Source organism: Acomys minous (assembly GCF_964271855.1).
Source record: "Acomys minous genome assembly, chromosome: 9".
Classification (NCBI taxonomy): Eukaryota; Metazoa; Chordata; class Mammalia; order Rodentia; family Muridae; genus Acomys; species Acomys minous.
The window spans coordinates 63,308,704-63,330,027 of record NC_140490.1 but is presented as its reverse complement, the minus strand read 5'-3'; the positions used below and the strand labels follow the sequence as shown (position 1 = coordinate 63,330,027).

The window sequence follows — 21,324 nt, the reverse complement described above, 5'->3', positions numbered from 1 at the left end:
GTTAGTCTGTTAGAAGCAGGGATGAACCTGCTTCCTGACTGTGCTCATATTCATCCACCGATGAGCAAACACAGTATCAGAGGCATGCGTGTGCACCTATAGCTCACACATAGGCACAGACTTTTCCATGTAATGGGTGACAGCTTCCTTCCAGGTCTATTGCAGTCCGTGATCCTCTAGATTTATGCTAATCCAACACAGAATCAACAGTATCTAAACAGAAAGCCTCTGTGCTAAAAGTTTGTTGTTGTTCGTTTTTCTTCAGACAGGATATCATGTATCCTGGGCCGACCTCAAATTCTCTACATACTGGAAGATGACCTTGAACTTCTGGTTGCTGCTATTCAATACCACACGCAGTATATGGAAGGCTGGGGATCGAACCCTGGGCCTCATGCCTTCGAGGCAAGCACCCTACCAACTGAGCTCCACCCCAGCCCTGACTTTCTACATAAAGCATTGAGGGGGAAAGAGAAAACCAGGAGGGAGAGGAAGTAAGAGGAGTATGGGTCTGAATGTAGAAGCTGAAGTGAGGAGAAACCGAGGCAGTCACAAAGCGGCTCCCCTCCCCCACACCCTGCCTGGCCCGAGCTGGTGGTACCCGCGGAGGCGCAAACCCCGACTCACATCCACTGCACGTTGTTCTTCGACTTCTTCTTGATGAGGTGGATGCCTTCCAGCACGTTGGTGATGTCGTAGATCCTCCTCTTCTGCACCTTGAGCACCTCTGCGGCCTTGTTCAGGTCCAGGACCCCATCAGGTGACTGGCTCAGGAGCTGAATGAACTTCTTGGTCAGCAGACCCAGTGACGTATCATACCGCGTTTTTTCTGAGGGAGATTTTGGAGCTTAAAGAAAAACAAAAGCCGAACGGGTGGGGGATAGGGGGAAAGGTAAAGAAATGAAGGGTGTCTTCGCAGCTAAGCAAGCCCTCTTTCCCACGGCAGCCAGATTAGGAGGTGAAGCGAAGCTGGTGTTGTTTGGGGGTGAGTTACAGGAAGCTATGAGGTTGCTTTATCAGGGGGATAAAAAAAAGACAATAAACTTCCTATGTCAGGAAATGACGTTCCCTTGAACTCTGTCAGTAGTTTCTACTTTCCCTTATCCTATTCTTAGGGTCTAATGAACACATAGGTGTTCAAAAGTATCTGCTGAGTAGGTGGAAAAGTACCGTAGCCTCCTGGAATCTCATTTAAGAAGCCTAACCTAATGGAGCCAGGTCACTGCTTTGTCAAGACAGGGGCTCAAAGAGAACTTCACCTCAGCAGCCCTTCAGGCACTCCTGTGCTCTCACTTGTCAATCCATCCTTCAGAGAAAGCCGAATTCCCCCCAAAAGCTCAGGCCCCCCACCTGTCTTACATGAAATGCCATTTAGTACTGTGGCATTCTCCTATTGGAGCCTAGGCTGAAGCTAATTTAGCTCTTACATATAATCTGTGGATACGTTACAGAGAAACTATAGGAAAAGAAGAGGCTTTTTAAGTTAGCTTTTGCACTAAGTGCAGAAACAGAGAAAATACTTGGCTATTTATAATGTCATTTCTCTCTCAAAAGATATGACAGTATTGACGGAGGCAGAAATTAGCTAATATGGACGCCTACCTCTTTCTTCCTTTTGTTCCTTCACGTATGCCAGGCTGACCTTGAACTCACCATACAGCTGTGGATGGCACTGAACTCAGGAGCCTTCACTCTCCAATTCCCAAGGGCTGGGACTATGGCTGTGTGCTACCTCACTCAGTTACTGAGGTGCTGGGGACTCTCCCGTTCCTAAGCCACTGTGAATGAGGTCAGCAGAGGCATCGTTCCATCCACCACACTCGCCTCCGTCCTTCTTGCACTCTTAAGGAACGTCCATTGCAGGGAGGGAAAATTCAACCTGACTAGTTCAAACTGCAAACGCACTCAGGTGCTGGAATGCTTATCGCTTTTTGCTAGGTGGCGGGAGAAACCGTATTTACTTTTTGGATAGGTACAGGGTTAAGGTACAGGGTGAAATGAGGAAGAAAATAAGCCAAAATTATTCACACCTTGGCACCCTTCCAGCCACAAGCTTTGCAAGTTGGAAGCCCCACACCAAGGAGCATGAGGAAACAGATGAATGCATCCTTACTTTTTGGACTATCAGGACTCCGTAGTGCAGCTCTTCCTTTGCCCTTGGGGGTCTTTAGACCATCTGAGAGGTACTGATGGCCACTCTCGCCCAGCTCCAGCCTTCGCTTTGCCTGTAATCAGAAGGTGAGACAGCTGTCACCAATCCTGTGTGGGCCTGCCCTCTGCTCTGTCCCACTCTTGTTATGCCCCACAGACGGGGTCTTGCTCAAAAGGCCAACCTGTCACACACTGCCCCCCACCACCACCACAATGATCATGTACTCACACTTGGATGGTCGAACAAAGTGACCATCTGCTTTATCATTTATTTACTGACTTGGGGTATGTGCTGGGCGGGGCTGGCTGCTAAGAACAACTCATACCCTATGGAACATGAGTTCACATTCGTGCTCATCTCTCCATCTGACCTGGCTGGACACGCCTCGTGTTCCCCAGGCACTGCGTTTCCTTATTATACCCTAACACTTATCGGTTACTAATCCACCTCTCATTTCCTTTAAGATAGACAGTTCTCGTTTATCGTTGTGTCCTGGAGCTTGGCAAAGAGCCCAGGTCTGGAGGTATTCAATCACTTTCTATATACATTCATCAAATAAATGATTCAGAGGAACACAAGTAGCCACAGGCTACAAAAAGCCCCTCATCAGAAAAATAAACATCGCAAATACACCATCAGGAGCACCAACCAATAGCATCGATAGCTGCCAAGTGAGAAGCCTTCATACAAGTTTTCAAACTTCTTTTTCATTTCACTTATTATCCATCTAGCATTTTCCACATACCGGGGAACTGCAGTAAGGAACCTCACTAAGCAAGAATCTTCCTTCCCAGGACATAAAGTCCAAGAAAGAAGTCGCACTGCTTGGGAAGTATTTACTGTCCAACTATAATGGGCGTTTTTAGAATAAGGTGTTTCTAACTAGACTCCCAGCATGACAGTGTGTACCAAGCTCCCTTTCCGTTAGCTTCTTTTAGTGAGATTTGCAATTCCAGGTTAACTAGCTATGACACAGGAAACAGGAACTTACAAGAGGATGGTAGGCACGTTTCTGGTGAACCCAGTCCATTGGCCACTTGCTTACTCCAATCTACACGCTCTACAAGTCTCCAATACCCATTGGATTGATTAGGTGTGTATGGCAGCCAGAGGATCACCTCAGGCTCCTTGGGCCCTTGCTACTCATCTTGTTTAAGACAGGCTCTTTTCTTGATGCCGACCTTGTACATTAGGTCAGCTGGCCAGTGAGCTCCATGAATTCAGTTGTCTCCATTGCCCCGGAGCTGAGATTACACTACACTCAGGTCATCACCGACACACCAAGCTCTTTACCCACCGAGCCATCTCCTTCGGCGCTCATTAGTTTTGATACTGATTGTGTTGAGACGATACCTTGGCCTTATAAGACATTGAGTATTACGCAGCTTGCACATATGTGTGCACACTACACCTTTCTATTGGACCGGGTTAAGCTCAGCATTCACTGAGTGGCCCAGGAAGGACAATTCAGCAATTTGCTTTCCTGACTTCATTTCCTGTTCCCAGCTCTCCTGTGTGATCCATGCGTGTCGTGTAGTTCTCGGTTGCCCTGGCCACTGTTCCCTCCCTCTGAGCCTCAGTGCATTTGAACACATCTGGGTCTGGCTGCCTGCTGTGCTGCCTGCCCCCTGGCCCACTCCCTACAATGAATAGGTTACAGGGCAGGAGGACAAAGCTGTTTTAGCCAACAAACATCTTTTTATTGAAAGCATGTTAGGTTGAAATGTTGTAAGTACCAGTGAAGTCAGGACGGGCTGGGGTGAATGGGGAGCTGTAGGGTCCTGAGAGAATGTAGAATGGTAAGGGAGGTCTGTGTGTGTGTGTGTGTGTGTGTGTGTGTGTGTGTGTGTGTGTGTGTGTGTGTGTGTGTGTGTGCGTGCGTGCGCGCGCCTCACTTCTTGTGGCAACTGAAAAGCTGTTATAGATAGAAAACCATACTTTGAGGTTGGACCACCTGAAAAGCCACTGTGCTCTAGTCCTGTTATTCCTGGGAAGAGCAATCCATCCAGAGTTCAGAAAACTGTCTCCTCTACCCAAGGCCAAGCCAACGGGAGGCAGAGCTGGAAGTTTGGGACCCTGAACTTGGAGGCCCCCTAATCTACACTCTCTCCTTCAGTCAAGATCTATCCTCTGGCCAGCAGCTGAGGTACATGTGACTTTTGCCTTGTCACTCTAGGCCATTTGTTTTGCTTTGAGGCAAAGGCCTAAGGAAGCACAAAGTCACAGGCCAGGGAATTCCCAGAGGTCTGTTGCTAAGAGACTGAGCTCTAACTTCAAGGACCAGAACTAGTTTCCATGTGTGTCTCTGGTTACCAAGCATCAACAAGGGAAACCAATTTTAAATACCAGACAGTCCACTGAACGTTAGGTGAAAGAGCAAAGGCCTGCATGTCCCAGTCTCTTAAAGAAATTGACCGTGAAGCTTAGAGAGCCACACCACAAACAAACAGGATGCGGAAGAAAGGCAGCCCAAGCTATCATTTCCAGAGCGTCCTGGGGAGCCCATCAGTGGCCTTAATCATCCCATCCCCACCACATCAGTCAACATCTGTCATCCCTGTAGGATACACAATGGGCTGTGGAAAGTGAAGACATGATGTCCCACTTTCTTAAATGGGTATTTCTATTGGGTTATTTTATGCTTTTTTTCTTCCAGTTCATGAATGGGAGGCCTGAACAAGACTTGAATGAATGAAATGCCTCCTGTAAAGTCCCAGATTTAAACATGCCTATCATAAATGGACTCCTGTGGGCAAAGGCTAAGACTTTTGATCTAAGATAGGGCATTGTTGTTTTAATGCTGAGCATGGCAAATTTAATTATATACACTGAGTAAAACAAAAGGCTAGACTGAATAGTGAAGGTGATTTGTCTCCACTGACTTCTGATGAAAGTTCTTCTGTCTGCCACCATTTTTTGTTTGCTCACACTGTGAGCATCTCAGGTGCAAATTGTGATATTTGGTCTTCATCCAGCATCCTTACACACAACTCCAAAAACCTATGGATTTTCTAGTGGTGCCTTTGGAATGCTAGTGAGTTGGTTGACGGCAGTTTCTAGAGGGTTGGGGGGGTTGTTATTTTTGTGCTTCTGTGACAGAACACTTGACAGAAATACCAAGGGAGAGGCTTATTTGCCTCATGGTTTCCGGAATTTCGGTCCATCCCAGAGGGAACGGCATGGTAGAGTGTATGTCATCAGGAATGTGGAGGAAGCTGGCGTCATAGCAAATGGGTAAGCGGAGTGGCCATGACCAGGGACAGGTATATCCTTCAGAGGTCTGCGCCTAGTGACGTACTTCCTCTACATAGGTCCCACTTCCTACAGGTTCCACAGCCCCGAAGCAAATATCCCCAGCAGTTGGGAAATGACATTTGAGACACGAGCCTGTGGGGGACTGTCAGTCTTCAATCATAACAGAGATTTTAGACCCAACTCCAATCTTAAGACAGAGAAGAGGCTAACAGTTGAGCCAATTATATCTATATAATAATGAAGCTTCTATTAAAAACACAAAAGACTGGGTTGAGGAGGCTCTGAGTAAGTAAACATGGGGATCAAGAGGAGGGACAGTAGGTTCACACTCTGCTCTGTACCTCACTCCACCCATCTCTTTCCTCTGGAATATCCTTCATAACCAGCCAGTACGAATAAATAAGATGCTCATGGCAACGGATTCACAGTTGGTCAGTCAGAAGCACAGGTAAGACCACCTGGGGCTTGGAGCTGGCATCGGAAGCAGCCATGTCTTGGAGCCCGAGCCCTTTATAGCTTTAGGTAAGTGGAATCAGGGCTCAGAGGACAAGCCAAGGCCCCAATTACTCAGTGACACACTGGTGTTAACTACTTTGTACTTGGCTGAGCCGTGTTGTTGTATGATCACGCCACACCGCAGCTGCTACCTTCTATCTGACGTGAGAAAACTGAAACTTGAAACACCTAGCAACATTCTCAAGGGCCCAGAGCTGGTAAGGCTCGTCAGTGCTCATGCCCACTTCATGAGAAGCTTGAGGGAATTGCCATAGAAAACCATTTGAAGAGTTAGAGTAAATCGATACTACCTTACTTCAGTTTTTATTTGTATGTATTTGTATGTGTGTAGGTGCCTACAGGGGCCAGAAGAGGACATTGGGTCCTCTGGAGCTGGACTTACAGGCATTTGTGAGCCACTTGATATGGGTGCTGGGAACCGAACTCCAGTCCTCTGCAAGAGGAACAAGCTAACTCCAAACCACTGAGCCACTTCTCCAGGGGATTTTATTCATCTATCTATTTATGTACATGTGTATACAGATGTGTGTGCAGATCTCCCTGGAGGCTGGAGGAGTGGGGTGAAGCCTCCAGAGCAGGAGTTAAATGAGGTTGTAAGCCACATACGATGTGGGTGCTAGGAACCCCACTCCTCTGGAAGAACACTAAGAGCTCCTACCTAGTAGGCCCCTTGATACCACCTTTATAATCAACTTGAATATTGTTTTATTAAGAAAAGCTAAACCTCCTCTTTACATAGTAAGTGCACACTGAACTTTAAACAGCACAAAGAGGGATGTGTGACAATCGAGATTGTCTCCCACTACTGATCCCCAGTTCCCTTTCTCAAAAATAAGCACTGCTAAGCTACCGGGACAATTTTTTAGGCATTCTATGTAAGTAAACTCAAGTATATATAATACATACACCACAGTTTAATGCTCTTAACTTTTCTCTTTTCACAACATCAAAGCCTACACCATTTTATCAACATGTGTTAGAGTGTGGTACCTGGCAGTGCATGGAGAGTAACTTTGCTTTTTCATAACTGCATAATACGGTATTAATCAACAAAGTACAGTGCTATTTAAGCAGACAGCTGTGACTGAGCATTCTATACTATTACATAATAATTTCTCTATACATATCAATGCTGACTCTGTGAAGTAGGAATCAACAATTTCTGTACCGAGCCAACTAGTGTATATGGTCTGTACAAGACCGTAAGCGAGCTTGACTTTTTTCTGATGCTATGAGTGTCCTCTGCTTCCATAGTGAATTGTGGGCTGCCACAGCATGACTTTTTAATGACACTCCATGGTCCTTAAGTTTTATTTTTAAGGCAGGATCTCACTATATAACTGGAACCCACTATGTAGACCAGGCTGGCCTTGAACTTACAGAGACCTGCATGTTTCTTCCTCCCAAGTTGCTGGGATGAAAGGTGCCTCCCAAACCTGCCCATCCAAGAAGCTCAAGTCTTAAGTGGCTTAGCCAGAGCAAGGCAGAAGACACGCCCACCACCACATTTATTCGTTTGTTTGTTTTTTTATACTGAATACGAGAAATGATCAATTCTCCAACTCCCTAGCACGAAGCTGTAGTGTTTTCAACCTCCAGGGGATATGTGCCTGTGTCTGTCTGTGCGCTGGCTGAAATGTAACTACCACAGATCACATGGAAAGTCTTCCATGAAAATCCTGGAGGTTAGAGCTGTAGAAAGAGATATATGATCGATCACACGGGGCAGCGGGGAGGATGGAATTATGCACTTGAACAAAAACTCCCCACGTGTACACAGGGAAGAGACCGGTGGGAAGACCCAAGGCAAGCTAAGCTAGGATCACACGTGCAGTCCTAGCACACAGGCAGTGGAGGAAGGAGGAGACTGAGTATGGAGCTAGCCTGGGCTACATACAAAGAGCCTATCATTTAAAAGAGAAAAAAAGAAAAATCCATATCAAATGTTAACTATTTCTGTGAAGTAAAATAAAGTGAGGCAACAACTTCACGTTCAGTTCTGTAACCTTTTATTGTATTTTTAAAAGGGCCACATCCATATATTAAACTTCCAAAATAACTAGAACAGCACTGTATAACCCGAACAGGTATTTCTTCTCCGGCATCTGTGTATTAAAAACAGCAGTTGAGGCATGGTGACGCACATCTTCTAATCCCAGCGCTCAGCAGGCAGAGGCAGAAGATTTTATTGACTCAGAGACTAGCCTGATCTCCACAGTGAGCTCTAAGGCAGCCAGGACCACGTAATGAGACACTGTCTCAAAACCAACAGCAGCTTCTCAAATACATGTATGTCCACTGTAAACGAGCAAATCTTGGAAGTGGCACAACGGCCCCATGCTACCACAGAGGACACAAACCAAAAGCAATGCATCAGAAATCCTACAGTCAGTGAGATCTAAGAGGTCAGTCCAGAGTAGCATCCTGTTTGAGTTTGTGTGTGAGAAACCTGGGCGTGGTGGCGCACACCTTTAATCCCAGCTCTTGGGAGGCAGAGGTAGGCAGATCGCTATGAGTTCGAGGCCAGCCTGGTCAACAACGTGAGTCCAAGATAGTCAAAGCTACACAGAGAAACCCTGTCTTGAAAAACAAAACAAAACAAACAAACAAAAAAAGAAACAAGACTACTCCAGAAAAGAGTAAGTGGTAAATGAGCAGGTGACTTGAGAGCCCCAGTCCAATTTTCTCCACCATCATTTCTTACTTGAATTACAACGACTACCAAAGCTCAGCCATTTTCCTTCTTTTGACTTTTAAACTTTGCTATAACTTTTCTGTATGGACTCACTTGGGAATCCAATTCTACATTTACGAGCGTTTCTAAAGGAAAAGCAACTTCAAGCACACAAACGCTTAGAAGCCATTTAGTCATGAGGTAATATCTGCCTTCCTTCCTACACATTAAAAAAAACCCTTTATTATTTTAAAAGTTATGTTGTTGTGCTTGTTTGTGTGGGAGTTTATGTACCGGATTGCAGGTGCCTGCAGAGGCCAGAGGTATCAGGTGTTCTGGAACTGGAGTTACAGGTGGGTTGGAAGCCACCCAACATGGTGCCAAGACACAGCGTCAGGTCCTCTGTAAGTTCACTACATAGTCTTAGCCATTGGGCCATATCCTTACCCGCCCTACACATGACTTAATTTTTATTATTTTGTGGGTGTTTTGCTAGCACATGTCTATGTACTGTGTTCATGCAGTGCCTACACAGACCATTAGAGGGCGCGGGATCCCCTGAAGCTGGAGTTACAGAAAGTTGTGAGCCTCCAAGTGGGTACTAGGAATCAAACCTGGGTCTCCCCTGCCAGAGTGACAGGTGTTCATAGCTACTTAGCCATCTCTCCAGCCCTGCTACACTGTTAACAACTTTAGATGATGTAAGCATAAACAGATGTCCCAAAGTCTACCATTTCAGAGCATTTACAGTGGCTGCCTTCCCAGGAGACCCAATGTCACCAACGCACTGGTGTCCCTACATAATATGCTTATGTGCCCAATTCTTGATTTAGCCAATTTGGTTAGTCTGTTATGGTGTAATGCTCACCTCTCCTTTGCCCCATAAACAAATTACACTCTTGGATAAATAGGCCATTGATGTACATGGCAATTATTGAAATATTGTTCACTTCAAAGTAAAATATAGTACAGTTTGTACATCCTTTGGTGGGTTAGCCTCTCTCCTATAAACTGCCCATGCTCCTGAAGGGTGAGCCCAGGTGAACTCAATGGTTCACAGGTTAACCTTTTTTCTTTTCTTCTTTTTCTTCTTCTTCTTTTTTTAAAGATTTATTTATTATTATGTATACAGTGTTGTCTGCTTGTACACCTGCAGTTAAGAAGAGGGCATCAGGTTACATTAGAGATGGTTGTGAGCCACCATGTGGTTGCTGGGAATTGACTCAGGACCTTTGGATAGCAGGCGGTGCTCTTAACCACTGAACCATCTCTCCAGTCCCTCCTTCTTTTTTTAAAAAATCTGTTCTTGGTACCCTATCTGAGGTGAATGGATGCTTCCAACTTGCCAGGAAAAGCTCCCACAAACATGTTCTTGCCGGTGTCCAGCTCCTTCTGGCTCTCACTGCCCTCCATCTCCACCTTAGATCTTCTCCTAAGTCCCCACCCTTTGTTCTGCTAACATCTCCCAACCTGCTCTGTAACCCGAGCTTGGTTCCCAGTCCCCAGCACGGCTATTCTGCAATCTTCCTTCCCTGTCTACAGTCCTGAAGCCTCAGGTAGACATTACTTTATCTGCAGAGTATCGGAACCTTGTCTCTTATGTTAAGAAAATGCTGAGTTATCAGTGTGCATGGCACACTGTGACAGAAGTCCTCTCGGCGACAGAAGCTGAAAACACCTACTCCCCTCATTTCTAGCATCTCTGTAATCTTGGCCAGGACCGCATCTGACATCTAGCTTTTGAAGATGTGGATTTAGACCTCACATGGACTTGTGAACTACACATTTCGGGGATGGACTCTCTCTCTCTCTCTCTCTCTCTCTCTCTCTCTCTCTCTCTCTCAAAATTGTTAAGAGTAGAAGGGTTTTGAATGTACAACCATCAAAAGTGAACCCAAAACTAAGCATTCCAGGTGTCCAGCAGTGCTTGCCAGGGCTGCATCAGGCAACTTTACTGCAGCCTTGGTTCTGAACACACAATACACAGTTTGCACGACACATGCGTCACTCCAGAAAACCCCAATGAACACTAAGTGAAATAGCACAGATCTAGGATTACTGTAGGTTACAAATGAACGTGTTTCCACACAAAGCTTTGTGCTGACAGAAACACTATGGTTTAATTATGGGGAAAAATGACTTTTTAGTATTTTCCTACCATCGATGGTTCCTCACCATATAAGAATCCAATTAGTGCATCCTTGGAGTGCAATTTTAGAAAAAAAGAAAGAAAAGAAAATCAAAACAAAAAAACAAGACTACTGCTTGAGTTGTTGACTTCAGTTTCATTAAAAATGTGGGAATAAGACAGGACTTTCAATCATTTCTGAAATGGCCCTAAACATATTTCTGCCACTTAGTTATGCATTTACATGAAGTGGTGTTCTCAGTATTGAAGATTATAAAGCAAAAATATCAACTGACTGTGAAGGAGGTTGAATATGCTCTAGTTTCTGTGGTGGTCTGCCAAGATTTAACTCCTTAAGCCCCCCATACCCCACCCCAAGCTCCTAATATTGGGGATGGAACCCTGACCCTGAGCAGGCCAGTTTAGCATTCTACCTCTGACTTGTAATTTTCCCAGCTCAAGATTTCACTGTTCATTAAAAAAAAAAGCACATGTTTTATTAGGATGCATTTTGCCTTTGTCCTTAGTAAGTGGCAAAATTCTATTTATACAAGAAATAGTTTCAATGTTAAGTTTGTATACCTATTATATATACTCATGGACTTGAGGTCATATAAAAAAGTTTCTTGGTCAAGAGATCTACAAGTAGGAAAAATTCTAACCCTAGGCAGGGGCAAAGCACAGCCCCACATTGGACTTGAACCCTCATGGTGGTGGTACCTGTAGCAGAAGGAAGTTACAGAGGCCTGGGAGGCTAGCCTCAGAGGAACTCAACTGCTGTGCCTTCCTGTGCGATTTCTCATCTTAACTACAGCTCTAGATGGCAAGGTTTCCTTGCTTCCACTTGTTCTCCAAGTTTGGTCTTCATCTTCCCAGCTACCTCCTGAGTTATCCAATCCTCTTCTGTTCCAATAAACCTGAGTCAGCACCCTTGTCCAATTATTAATCTCCTGCTTCTCCTGAACACATCCCAACAGTGCAGGGGAATATTAAGTTGCATTTATTACAGGGATAAAACCATGTATTTAACCTTGGTGCTTGATAGTTGGGCTGAGAGCTCAAGGTTGAACACCAGTGGTCCTTAAAGCCCCAAAGTCTTGTTCTCACATCATCAATATTGAGAAACCTACAACCAACCTCAGCCTTGCTCTTTTGGATTTTGCTATTATTTAACTTTAAACCTAAAATAAAAAAGGCTTATTTTTATGAATATAGCTTGTTTTGCCTATATGTGTATATGTACACCACACGCTTGCCTGGTGCCCTTGGGGGCCAGAAAATGAACTAAATCCTCTAGAACTGTAATTACAGAGGACTGTAAGGTGCTGTGTGGGTGCTGGGGACCCAAGTCCTCTGCAAAAGCAGCAAATGCTCCTAACGGCTTAGCTATCTCTTCAATTCTGAACCTTTGGGGTTTGGTTGTAGGTGGTGGTGTGTGCCTGCGCGTGCGCACGCCACAGCATGTACGTGGAGGTCAGAGGACAACTTTTAGAATGAAGCTCTCTTCTTTCACTATGTGGGTCCTCGGGATGGAATCGAAGTCATCAGGTTTGGTGGCAAAGCTTGACTGCAGAATCATCTTGCTGGTCCTGTCTTTATTTTTCTGACTGTGGTGGGAACTGAGCTCAGGCCTTCATGCATTCAAAGGGCTCTGCTACTGAGCTACATTTTCAGATGACCCTCCTCGGAACCTTGTAGGTCTGCCTGTCTGATTGCTGTACACGGTCCTAACATGTACGAAAGATGCACTTCATTCCTTAATCACCAAAGAGCGTGGGTCCATCCTCTTGGCCTCTAACTACAGAGATGCTTGGATCGCCAGTCAAAATCTCCCTGCTTCTACCCAATCTGCCAGGAGTTCCTAACCTTTTTAGACTGATTCTGAAACTTCTACTTACTGTTCCTTCATCTCGGTTATTTTGTTGTTCTTAATTTGTGATGTATCAAATTTAGCTTCCACATTCCCTCTCTGATTAGTCAGCCTTTAAAAAATTTTATTTTATTTATTGTGTGCTTATGTTTTTGCACAGGCACACATGCGGAAGTCAGAAGGAAACTTGCAGGACTTGGCCATTACTTGGTGGCCAGTGTCCTTACCCACTGAGCCATCTCACCAGCCCCACTTACTTAATGTCTATGTGTGTGCGCATGCCTGTGTATATGTATGTGCACTGTATGCGTGCGGGTAACCTGCAGACTTGAGATGGGTCAGAGCCCCAGAAACTGGAGTTCCAAGGGGTGTGAGCCGTCCTATATGGGCGCTGAGAAACAACCTGGTTCTCGGCAAGGAAAGCAAGCACTCCCGACCATCTCCCCAGCCCCACATTTAGATTTTTACTTGTTTTATCTCTCTCATAAACTTATTTCTATGGTATCTTGTTTTTGCTTAAGGAATAAATTATTTGCTCTCAAGAAGAAGAAGAAGAAGAAGAAGAGGAGGAGGAGGAGGAGGAGGAGGAGGAGGAAGAGGAGAAGGAGAAGAAGAAGAAGGAGAAGGAGAAGGAGAAGAAGAAGAAGAAGAAGAAGAAGAAGAAGAAGAAGAAGAAGAAGAAGAAGAAGAAGAAGAAGAAGAAGAAAAGTGTCTTGAACCTCCTAGTCTCCACGGGAGCCCCATTGAGTCTTGGTTTTAATCACATTGATACTTGTGAGCCTTTCCAGACCTCTATGCCCTCAGTTTCTTCCTCTGTCCTACTTGACCCATTCCAGAAATATGTTGAGTTATCAACATCAAGGTCTTCTCTCATCACTTATGAATGTATCTGGAGAGGCCGACCTTGGCAGATAGCCGAGGCTGTCCTCAAACTCACGACCATCCTCTGAACACTGAGATTATGAGCATGAGCCACCTTGCCTGCAGCTGGGACTATCTGTTCTAGGGAAAGGAGAGACTAGGGACAATGCCAGCCTTCCTGAAGCAGCAGTGGTCCTGTTATTTACATCTCAGTTGGACATGGTGACACAAGCTTATAACCCCAACGCAGGAAGAAGGGGCAGCAGCAGGCGCCTGGGTGCCAGTTCAAGGTCAGCCCTATTTCCATAGATGGTTCTACTTCAGCTCGGGCTACAAAGAGGCATAGTCTCAAATATATCTCAATACAAATAATTCCCATTCATCAGTAAGTCTGCGCCAGTCAGGATGCAGATGAGCTCACATAACTGTGACGATTCCTCTTGCAAGCTCTAGTACCTTCCTCAAGTCTTTCCCCAGTACAGGATACTGGTCTTAGCAGTCAAAAACTGTTAGGCGTGGAGGTGGAGGTGGGGGTGGGGGTGGGGGTGGGGGCTTAGTTAGCCTGCTGGTTTTTATGTCAACTCAACACAAGCGAAGTTATCAGAGAAGAGGGAACCTCAGTTGAGAAAATGTCTCTGTAAGATCTGCTGGTAGGCAAGCCTGTCGGACATTCTCTTAATTAGTGACTGATTAGAGAAGGGCAGGGGACTGACTGTGCTGGTCCACTGTGGGTGTGGCCATCCCTAGGCTGGTGGTCCTGGGTTCTGTAAGAAAGCAGGCTGAGCAAGCCAAGAGAAATAAGCCAGTAAGCAGCACCCTTCCATGGCCTCTGCGTAAATTCCTGCCTTCTCCCTGACTTCCTTTGATGATGAACAGTAATGTGGAAACATCACAAGCAAAATACCCCCCGCCCCAACTTGCTTTTGGTCATGGTGATTCATCACAACAACAGTAACCCTAACTAAAACAGAGGTCATAAGCCTGTAATCCCAGTCCTGAGGTAGGAGGATTCCTGAGGTAGGAGGTTCAAAGCCAGCCTGGGCTACCTGAAAACTTTCTTAAAAACAGACAACAGGGTTCCAACAGTTAAGTGTGCTTACTGCTCTTACAGAGAACCAAGGTTCAGTCCCCAGCACCAGCATAGCAGTTCACAACTTCCTGTGACTCCAGTTCCAGGGGATCCAATACCATCCATATTCTGATCTCTCAAACACGTATGTGGTGTGTGTACACACACACACACACACACACACACACACACACACACACACACACACACGGCATGCACATGCTCTTAAATAAATAAACATTAAAAACAACAAAACCAGGTTAATTCTGTATACATACCAACTGGAGTAGAAGATAAGAAAGACATGATGAGTAAGACAATTAAATCTAATGTAACTTACAGGAAATAAGAACAGATAGGCAATATTTACAATAATTTGTAGGTAAGTTGCTGCCATAGGTAACCTGTGTCTCTGAGTCCAGTGGTCTCCCTGGCAGAGTAGCCTGGGTGAAAATGCTGTACACAAACACTGAAGCGTCTATGTTCTGTTCCAAGTCTAAATGTGAAAAGCTTTTTCCAGACACAGGGGAGAACTGTACAACTAAAGCAACTTGAGAGGGTTTTAAACGCACTCTGATTTGTGATGTGTTGTTTCCTTAAAGTGACTGTTAACCTTAAATATGTAAATACTGCCTATGCATAGGACTACATACAATTTGGATACCCAAATTCCTACTTTAAAGTTTAGCAAAAACATGTAAAAATATATTTGGTGTCGAGTGGGTGATGAAGTTTAGGCTAAGCCTGCTGTGCAGATTTCTCAGAGCAAGTGTTCTAGAATCTTCTACCAGTACAGTTTCATTTACACCAGTGAAATAAAACAGGATTTCAAAGAATTTTTTGTAGAGGGCAAATGAGTACGTTAGGCTTTACTGACCCTATAAAACTTTATTTATAAAAGAGGCCATATTTGGGACACAGCCAGTTCAAGGACTATAGGGATAAACTCCTTTTGTAGCTTACTATGTTCTTTTAAATTCCTTGTGTGGGTTATGATGTATGTGTTCATTTTGCATGCATCCTGTAGAGGAGGCCACAGGGCAGCCGTGGGTATTATTCCACTTAGGCTGAGACAGGCTCAATTCTTGTTTGCTACTACATATACCAGGCTCCCTAGCCCACGAGGCCCTGGAGGGTCTGTCTCCTCCTCCTGCCTTATCTTAGAAATCCCGGAGTTAGATATCCAAGACTATGTCTGGTTTTTTATGGGTTCTAGAGATTTGCACCCAGGTCCACACATATGTAGGGTGAACGCTTTACCCACTGAGCCATCTCCCAAATGTGCAACTTTTTTTGCTTTTGTTTTTGATACAGGGCCCTGGCTAGCCAGTAACTCATTACATAGAGCAAGTCTAGAGATCTGCCTGCCTTGGCTTCTAGAGTGCTGAGATTAAAGGTGTGCACTGCCACACCCAGCAGTAATTTGTGTTTTTATTAATGGCCTCTGCATTGCTCATCCAATCATCTTTTTGGGCAATGGGACATCATGGCAATGCTTTAGTCTTTTAGCTGAGGACTGAAAATACGTAATGAAAAGAAAAGTTATGCTAAGCTATTCATCTGAATCACAGGACACAACCCCACAGCTAGAAAACAATGAGAAAACCATTCACAACTATGAACATAGTTTATAGGTATTTGAAAAACCATAAACAGTTTCTTACTTGGGGGCTGACAGATCTATTTTAGGGAGCACCCGGGGCTAGATGATAATTAAAAGAGTCTGAGGACAATGGGGATCTACAGTGAGTGTTTCAACAGTGGGGAAGGCAGGCAAAGGTCGGGGACCGCTGTCAGCCTGGAATTGTGCCACGGATGTCCAACGCCTAGGAGCTGGGTGGCTCTGCTCACTACGTTCATTCCATAGAAACTAAAGCCCCCGTGTTTCTGCATTTGGAGGTTGGAAATTTCCAGACTGCAGGAGAGGAGGGAACCAGCACAGGTGGGGTAGAGATGGTATTCTGTCCAGGTTCCGGCTGCTTTGACATCGTCCTGCCACTCCATCTTGTCAGCTCAAGAACGTTACTGGACCCAACCTCCTGGGAGATTCATGGGAAGTCTCTCCTGTGGGTTCAATGGGGGCAAAGCTGGGCATGGAGAACATACAAGAAAACTCAAGGATGCAAACAAACCCAAATCCTACAGAAATAAAGAATATGCACAGTGGGTGGAAACCAACTCCGCAGGGCCAGAAACTGTGTCTTTTGCTACCAGGCAGCCTAAAATGCTCCATAAATCATGGGTAAAGGGTAGGGAACAGAGGACAGTATTTGTCACCTCACTCAGGAGGAAAAGTAGCCATCCAATAAATATTGCTCCACCCACACCCAACCAAGCAAGACCTCAAAGGTGAAACCAGTAGCTGCATCTCGGAATGAAGTTCAAGACCATGTACAGAAATACAAAAATGATGAGTATTCAGACAAAAATTATTAGGTTCCTAAAAAGGCCTAGCTGGGAGTGGTGGTGACTCCTAGAATACCAGCTCTTGGTACAGGATGCTGGAGAACCAGGACAAAGCAGACTTCAAGGTCAGCCTGAGATACAAAAGACCCATTCTCTAAACCAACCAATCATCCATCCATCAACCCACCCACTCACCCATGTATCTATCTATCCAAAATCCTATCAAGACAGAGAGTACGGGCCGGAAAGATAAGATGGCTCAGTGTGTACAGTCGCTTGCTGCCAAGCCCGATGACCTGAGTTGATCCCTTCATAGCTCAAAAAGAAAAGACTTTCTTAGTGGTAAAATCTAAAAGAAGGCTAGGTATATAGCCTAGTGGTAGAGTTTGAGTAAAGGCCAAGTTGTGATCCCCAACAGTGCCCGCAGAATGGATTCTTTAGCAGTGGACCCAAAGCAGAAGAAATATTAAAGCCCTTCAAGGAGATGATGCCCAGTGGAAACCTGGACAGGCAGGAAGAGCATTAACAGTGTGACCAGATGGGCACACATACAATTTCTCCCCCCTGATTTTAAATCTCCTTAAAGGATAACCATAAGGCTAGAGAGATGGATCAGGGCTTAAGAACACTTGGCTATTCTTTCAGGAGACCCTAGTTTGTTTCCCAGCACTCACACCAGGCAGCTCACAATAGTTTCTAACTCCTGCTTCAGGTGGTCTGACACCTCTGGCTTTCTCTGGCAAATACACCCATGTGTACATGCTCACACACAGGCGCGCGCGCACACATACACACACACACACCAACATATAATTAAAAATGACAAAAAAAAACCCACATTAAAATAAAACTCTTTACAATACAGCAAATATGTATCATACGTGGAAAAAAAGGCATTATACAAAAGACTCTAACAGACCGGCCAGCTGTGTATGTGTGTGTATGTACAGAAGTCAACTCTGGGTGTCAGTCCTCAGGAGCCCTCTAACCTGTTTACAAAACAGTCCTGTACTATGTTGGTAACAGCACAAATGCAGTCTTCTTACCCAATAACAGAAAACTTTTTCCACATCCTATTTCTACATCAATTAAATCTCTTCAGATACATCCTGCAGGCTGGAGAAAGGGCTCCTCAGGAAGGTTTATCGCACTTACTGCTCTTGTAGAGGGGCCTAGGTTCAATTCCCAGCAACCCCATGGTGCCTCACAACCCTCTGGAACTCTACTTCCAGGGGATCCAACACCCTCTTCCGACACATGTGGGGTACATATATATACACAGGCAAAACATTCATACACATACAAACCAGGGAAGGCCTGTGACTCCCTGCCTCTTGATGCTTCCCTGAAGTGCCTGCCACTATAATACAAGCAACTATAGACAATCTTGCAGAGACCCAACTTCATATGCACGCCCCCCCCCCCAACACTAAATAAGGCAAATACAAGATTAGGTGACTTTTAACTTTATTTTTTGAGGCAGGGTCTCTATATACCTTATATAGCCTGGACCTTGCTATAGACTATGCTAGCCTGAAACTCACAGGGATTCACCTGCCTCGGCATCCCAAGTGCACCCACCACACATGGCTGAATGACTTTTGAAGTGATTACGTCATCTTCAAGGCGCCAGACAGGGGCCTATGATGGAAGGTCTTCCAGAACAGCGCACTCAAGTTTCCCAGTCATTCCCGGGAAGCACCAGGGAAACACTTCCGGGTTACAGAACATCAAAAGCATCCTACCCACCTAAACAACTAACAATTTAGGCCCTGTGTCACGACAATTTCACCAACAGGTCTACCCACTTCTGAGCCACCTCACTGTGTAAAAAGATGGAACAGAGCCCGTGGGAAGCAAGTTAAGTCACACCAAGACCCATGCATCGCCTATCTCTAAGATCAGAATGGGCCTTTCCTGCAAGCAACATCAAAAATGAGGGATCCCCAGGTGCTTCCAGAAGCCCCACCAGCCAATTCTCCACACCCCGGAGGGAGGAGCCTAGCTGGATGCCCATCCATGCTTAGGCACCTTGGTTGGGGGTGGGGGCGGGGTTACATGTACGGATGCCCACAGCACAACACAGCTCCTCCACTCTCACTCAGCACTTAGTTTTATGACGCCGCTCTCAGAGCAAGGCTTTAACTTCCCATTACAACCAATGTGGGCAAACGTTTTGAGAGACTGTGGTTGGGAATTCTTTCTCTCAGACACCGAAGGTGCAGACCACAGCCCCTGTTAGCTTTTTTTTTTTTCCCCTACTGTATGAGGAGCCATTACCTTTGAGGTTCAGAAGAAAAATCAAACAGAAAGGCCTCCGGCAGGGACTCTTAATGAATACATATGAAATCATGCTCATCTTTTAGATGCACATAAAAGGATCTTGAAAACACACTAGGAAAAAAGGTGGTGAGGAGTGGGCTGGAAAAGAGGAGAGCTGTAGCTCTGAAAAATATACAAACCCAAGAATTCTGAAGTCACTGAACACAGAGAAACAAAAATGTTTATTAAAATGAGCCTGAAAAAAAATGTTAGTACATTGTATAGGAAAAGGATAACACACGAATTAACTTTTACTAGTGATAAAATCAGTAAGAGACCACAGTGATCAAGGACTCTCGCTTTACTTAGTTGCTCCATCATCACAGGGCACCAACAATTTAGTTGACCAGGAAGTCACCTGACACTGAGCATAAAGCCATCCACAGGCCACGGTGACAAGTACAGCTTGGTGCCCATGTTGAGACTCTGTCTCCTCGGAGTTTGTTTTCCAATCCGTTTACCTTTTAACTACTTCTAGCTGACGTGTCTTACAATAATTCTAAACATTAGGTGCTATTTCGTAGTTATCTACTAGTTAGGAGACCAAACAGAGAACTGAGAAAATACTATAGTTCAAAGCTTCTATTTCTACATTTTTGTATTTATTTGTTTTGTGCGCGCGCGCGCGCGCGCGCGCACACACACACACACACACACACACACACACACACACACACACACACACACACACACCACGGCATGTCTACAGAGATAGAGGACAACCTGCTTTTGCTCACTGAACCATCTCATTAGCTCATTCATGGGGTCACAGAAGTAAACGAGGGGGTGGTGAGTCTCGCACTATCAAGGGTCTCTTAACCCGTAGTGAGTGAGCGAAACCAAGTTAAAATTCAAAGATGAAGTGAGTTGAGGCATTTGATAGTGCACAAAAGCCTTGGTTTGTTGGTTGGTTTTTGACATTCATTCATTCATTCATTCATTCATTCATCCATTCACTGTATGTGTGTTTGTGAGGGCCAGAGGACAGCTTGTAGGAGTCAAATTTTTTTCTCCACCGTGTGGGTTCTGCCATCAGATCATCATCAGGCATAAGGGTGGGAACCTTTACCATCTATGCCAGCTCCCTGACCCCAGCCTTGAACCTGAACACACAGCACACACTTTATACTGTGCATGCTCTCACACACGGGCACACAAGTGAGCCCTGCTTGTAACATCCTGGCTCAGATTTGAGATTATTATGTGTTATGCAATGCAGTCGATTTGTGTCTACACAAAGCTATGTGTGCCTACAGAAACAAGACTTTCACTATTTCCCTACCATCATTCATGTGAAGGTCCATGTAAACACCAAGTTAGTGCATCTTTGAATTGTACTGTATTACACACAAGCACAACCACCCCATTCGGGTGCAAGCTGGCTTTCATCTTTACTACATGTATCCCAAGGAATTGTTTATAACGCATTCTTTATAATCGACGTGAAAAGGTTTAGGAAGCCCCATGCTGGTTGAACATGACAGAGTCCCCCCCCCCCCCCCCTCTCTCTCTCTCTCTCTCTCTCTCTCTCTCTCTCTCTCTCTCTCTCTCTCTCTCTCTCGACTACATTATTTCCAGATTAACGGAAGGGGATGGGGGAGCAGGGAGAAACCGTTCACCTGGGAAGGCTGTCTGCCTGCGTCACATTCTCCCACTACCTGCGTTCCTCAGCTGCACAGCTGGGAAAGTGCACCCGTGGCCAGCCTAGCTCACAGCTCTCAGATGCATTGCTTTTCTTGATGACTGACCCCCGAGTTACCTCCATGGAACCCCAAGAACACAAATGATTCCTATCGGCAATGTTGGCTTTTTTTTTTCCTTTGCAAATGTTATCATTATAAATGCAAAATAACCACCCAGCCAAAAAACAGTACATACATGTAAACAAAAGCTCAGGATTTCTACAAATTAGCCAAAGTGTATGGGTGAGAATATTTACACGTCCAAAATCACACAACCCCCTCCCCAAATCCTGATGGTTTTTAAACACATGGTTTGATCCTGCAGCGCCTGCCTGTGGTCTGGTTTTTCTAGTAGTGAACTAACGCTAGCCCCTCCCCCTCCAATCTCG

At 45.2% G+C, this 21,324-nt stretch overlaps 1 protein-coding gene across 4 annotated transcripts in view; it reads right to left on the bottom strand.

The window, feature by feature from the left end:
- E2F3 (E2F transcription factor 3) overlaps positions 1 to 21,324 on the bottom strand; it is an 80,369-nt gene that overhangs the window by 11,173 nt on the left and 47,872 nt on the right. For 2 of the 4 annotated variants that reach the window (XM_084794004.1, XM_084794006.1), the window contains exons 2-3: positions 2,114 to 2,225; positions 628 to 829 (exon numbers count right to left, since the gene is read on the bottom strand). In XM_084794004.1, the coding sequence (XP_084650130.1) occupies positions 628 to 829; positions 2,114 to 2,225 (314 nt within the window). Of the gene's footprint in view, positions 1 to 627; positions 848 to 2,113; positions 2,226 to 21,324 lie in introns of all 4 variants that reach the window. The other 2 variants (XM_084794003.1, XM_084794005.1) reach the window with 1 other exon arrangement.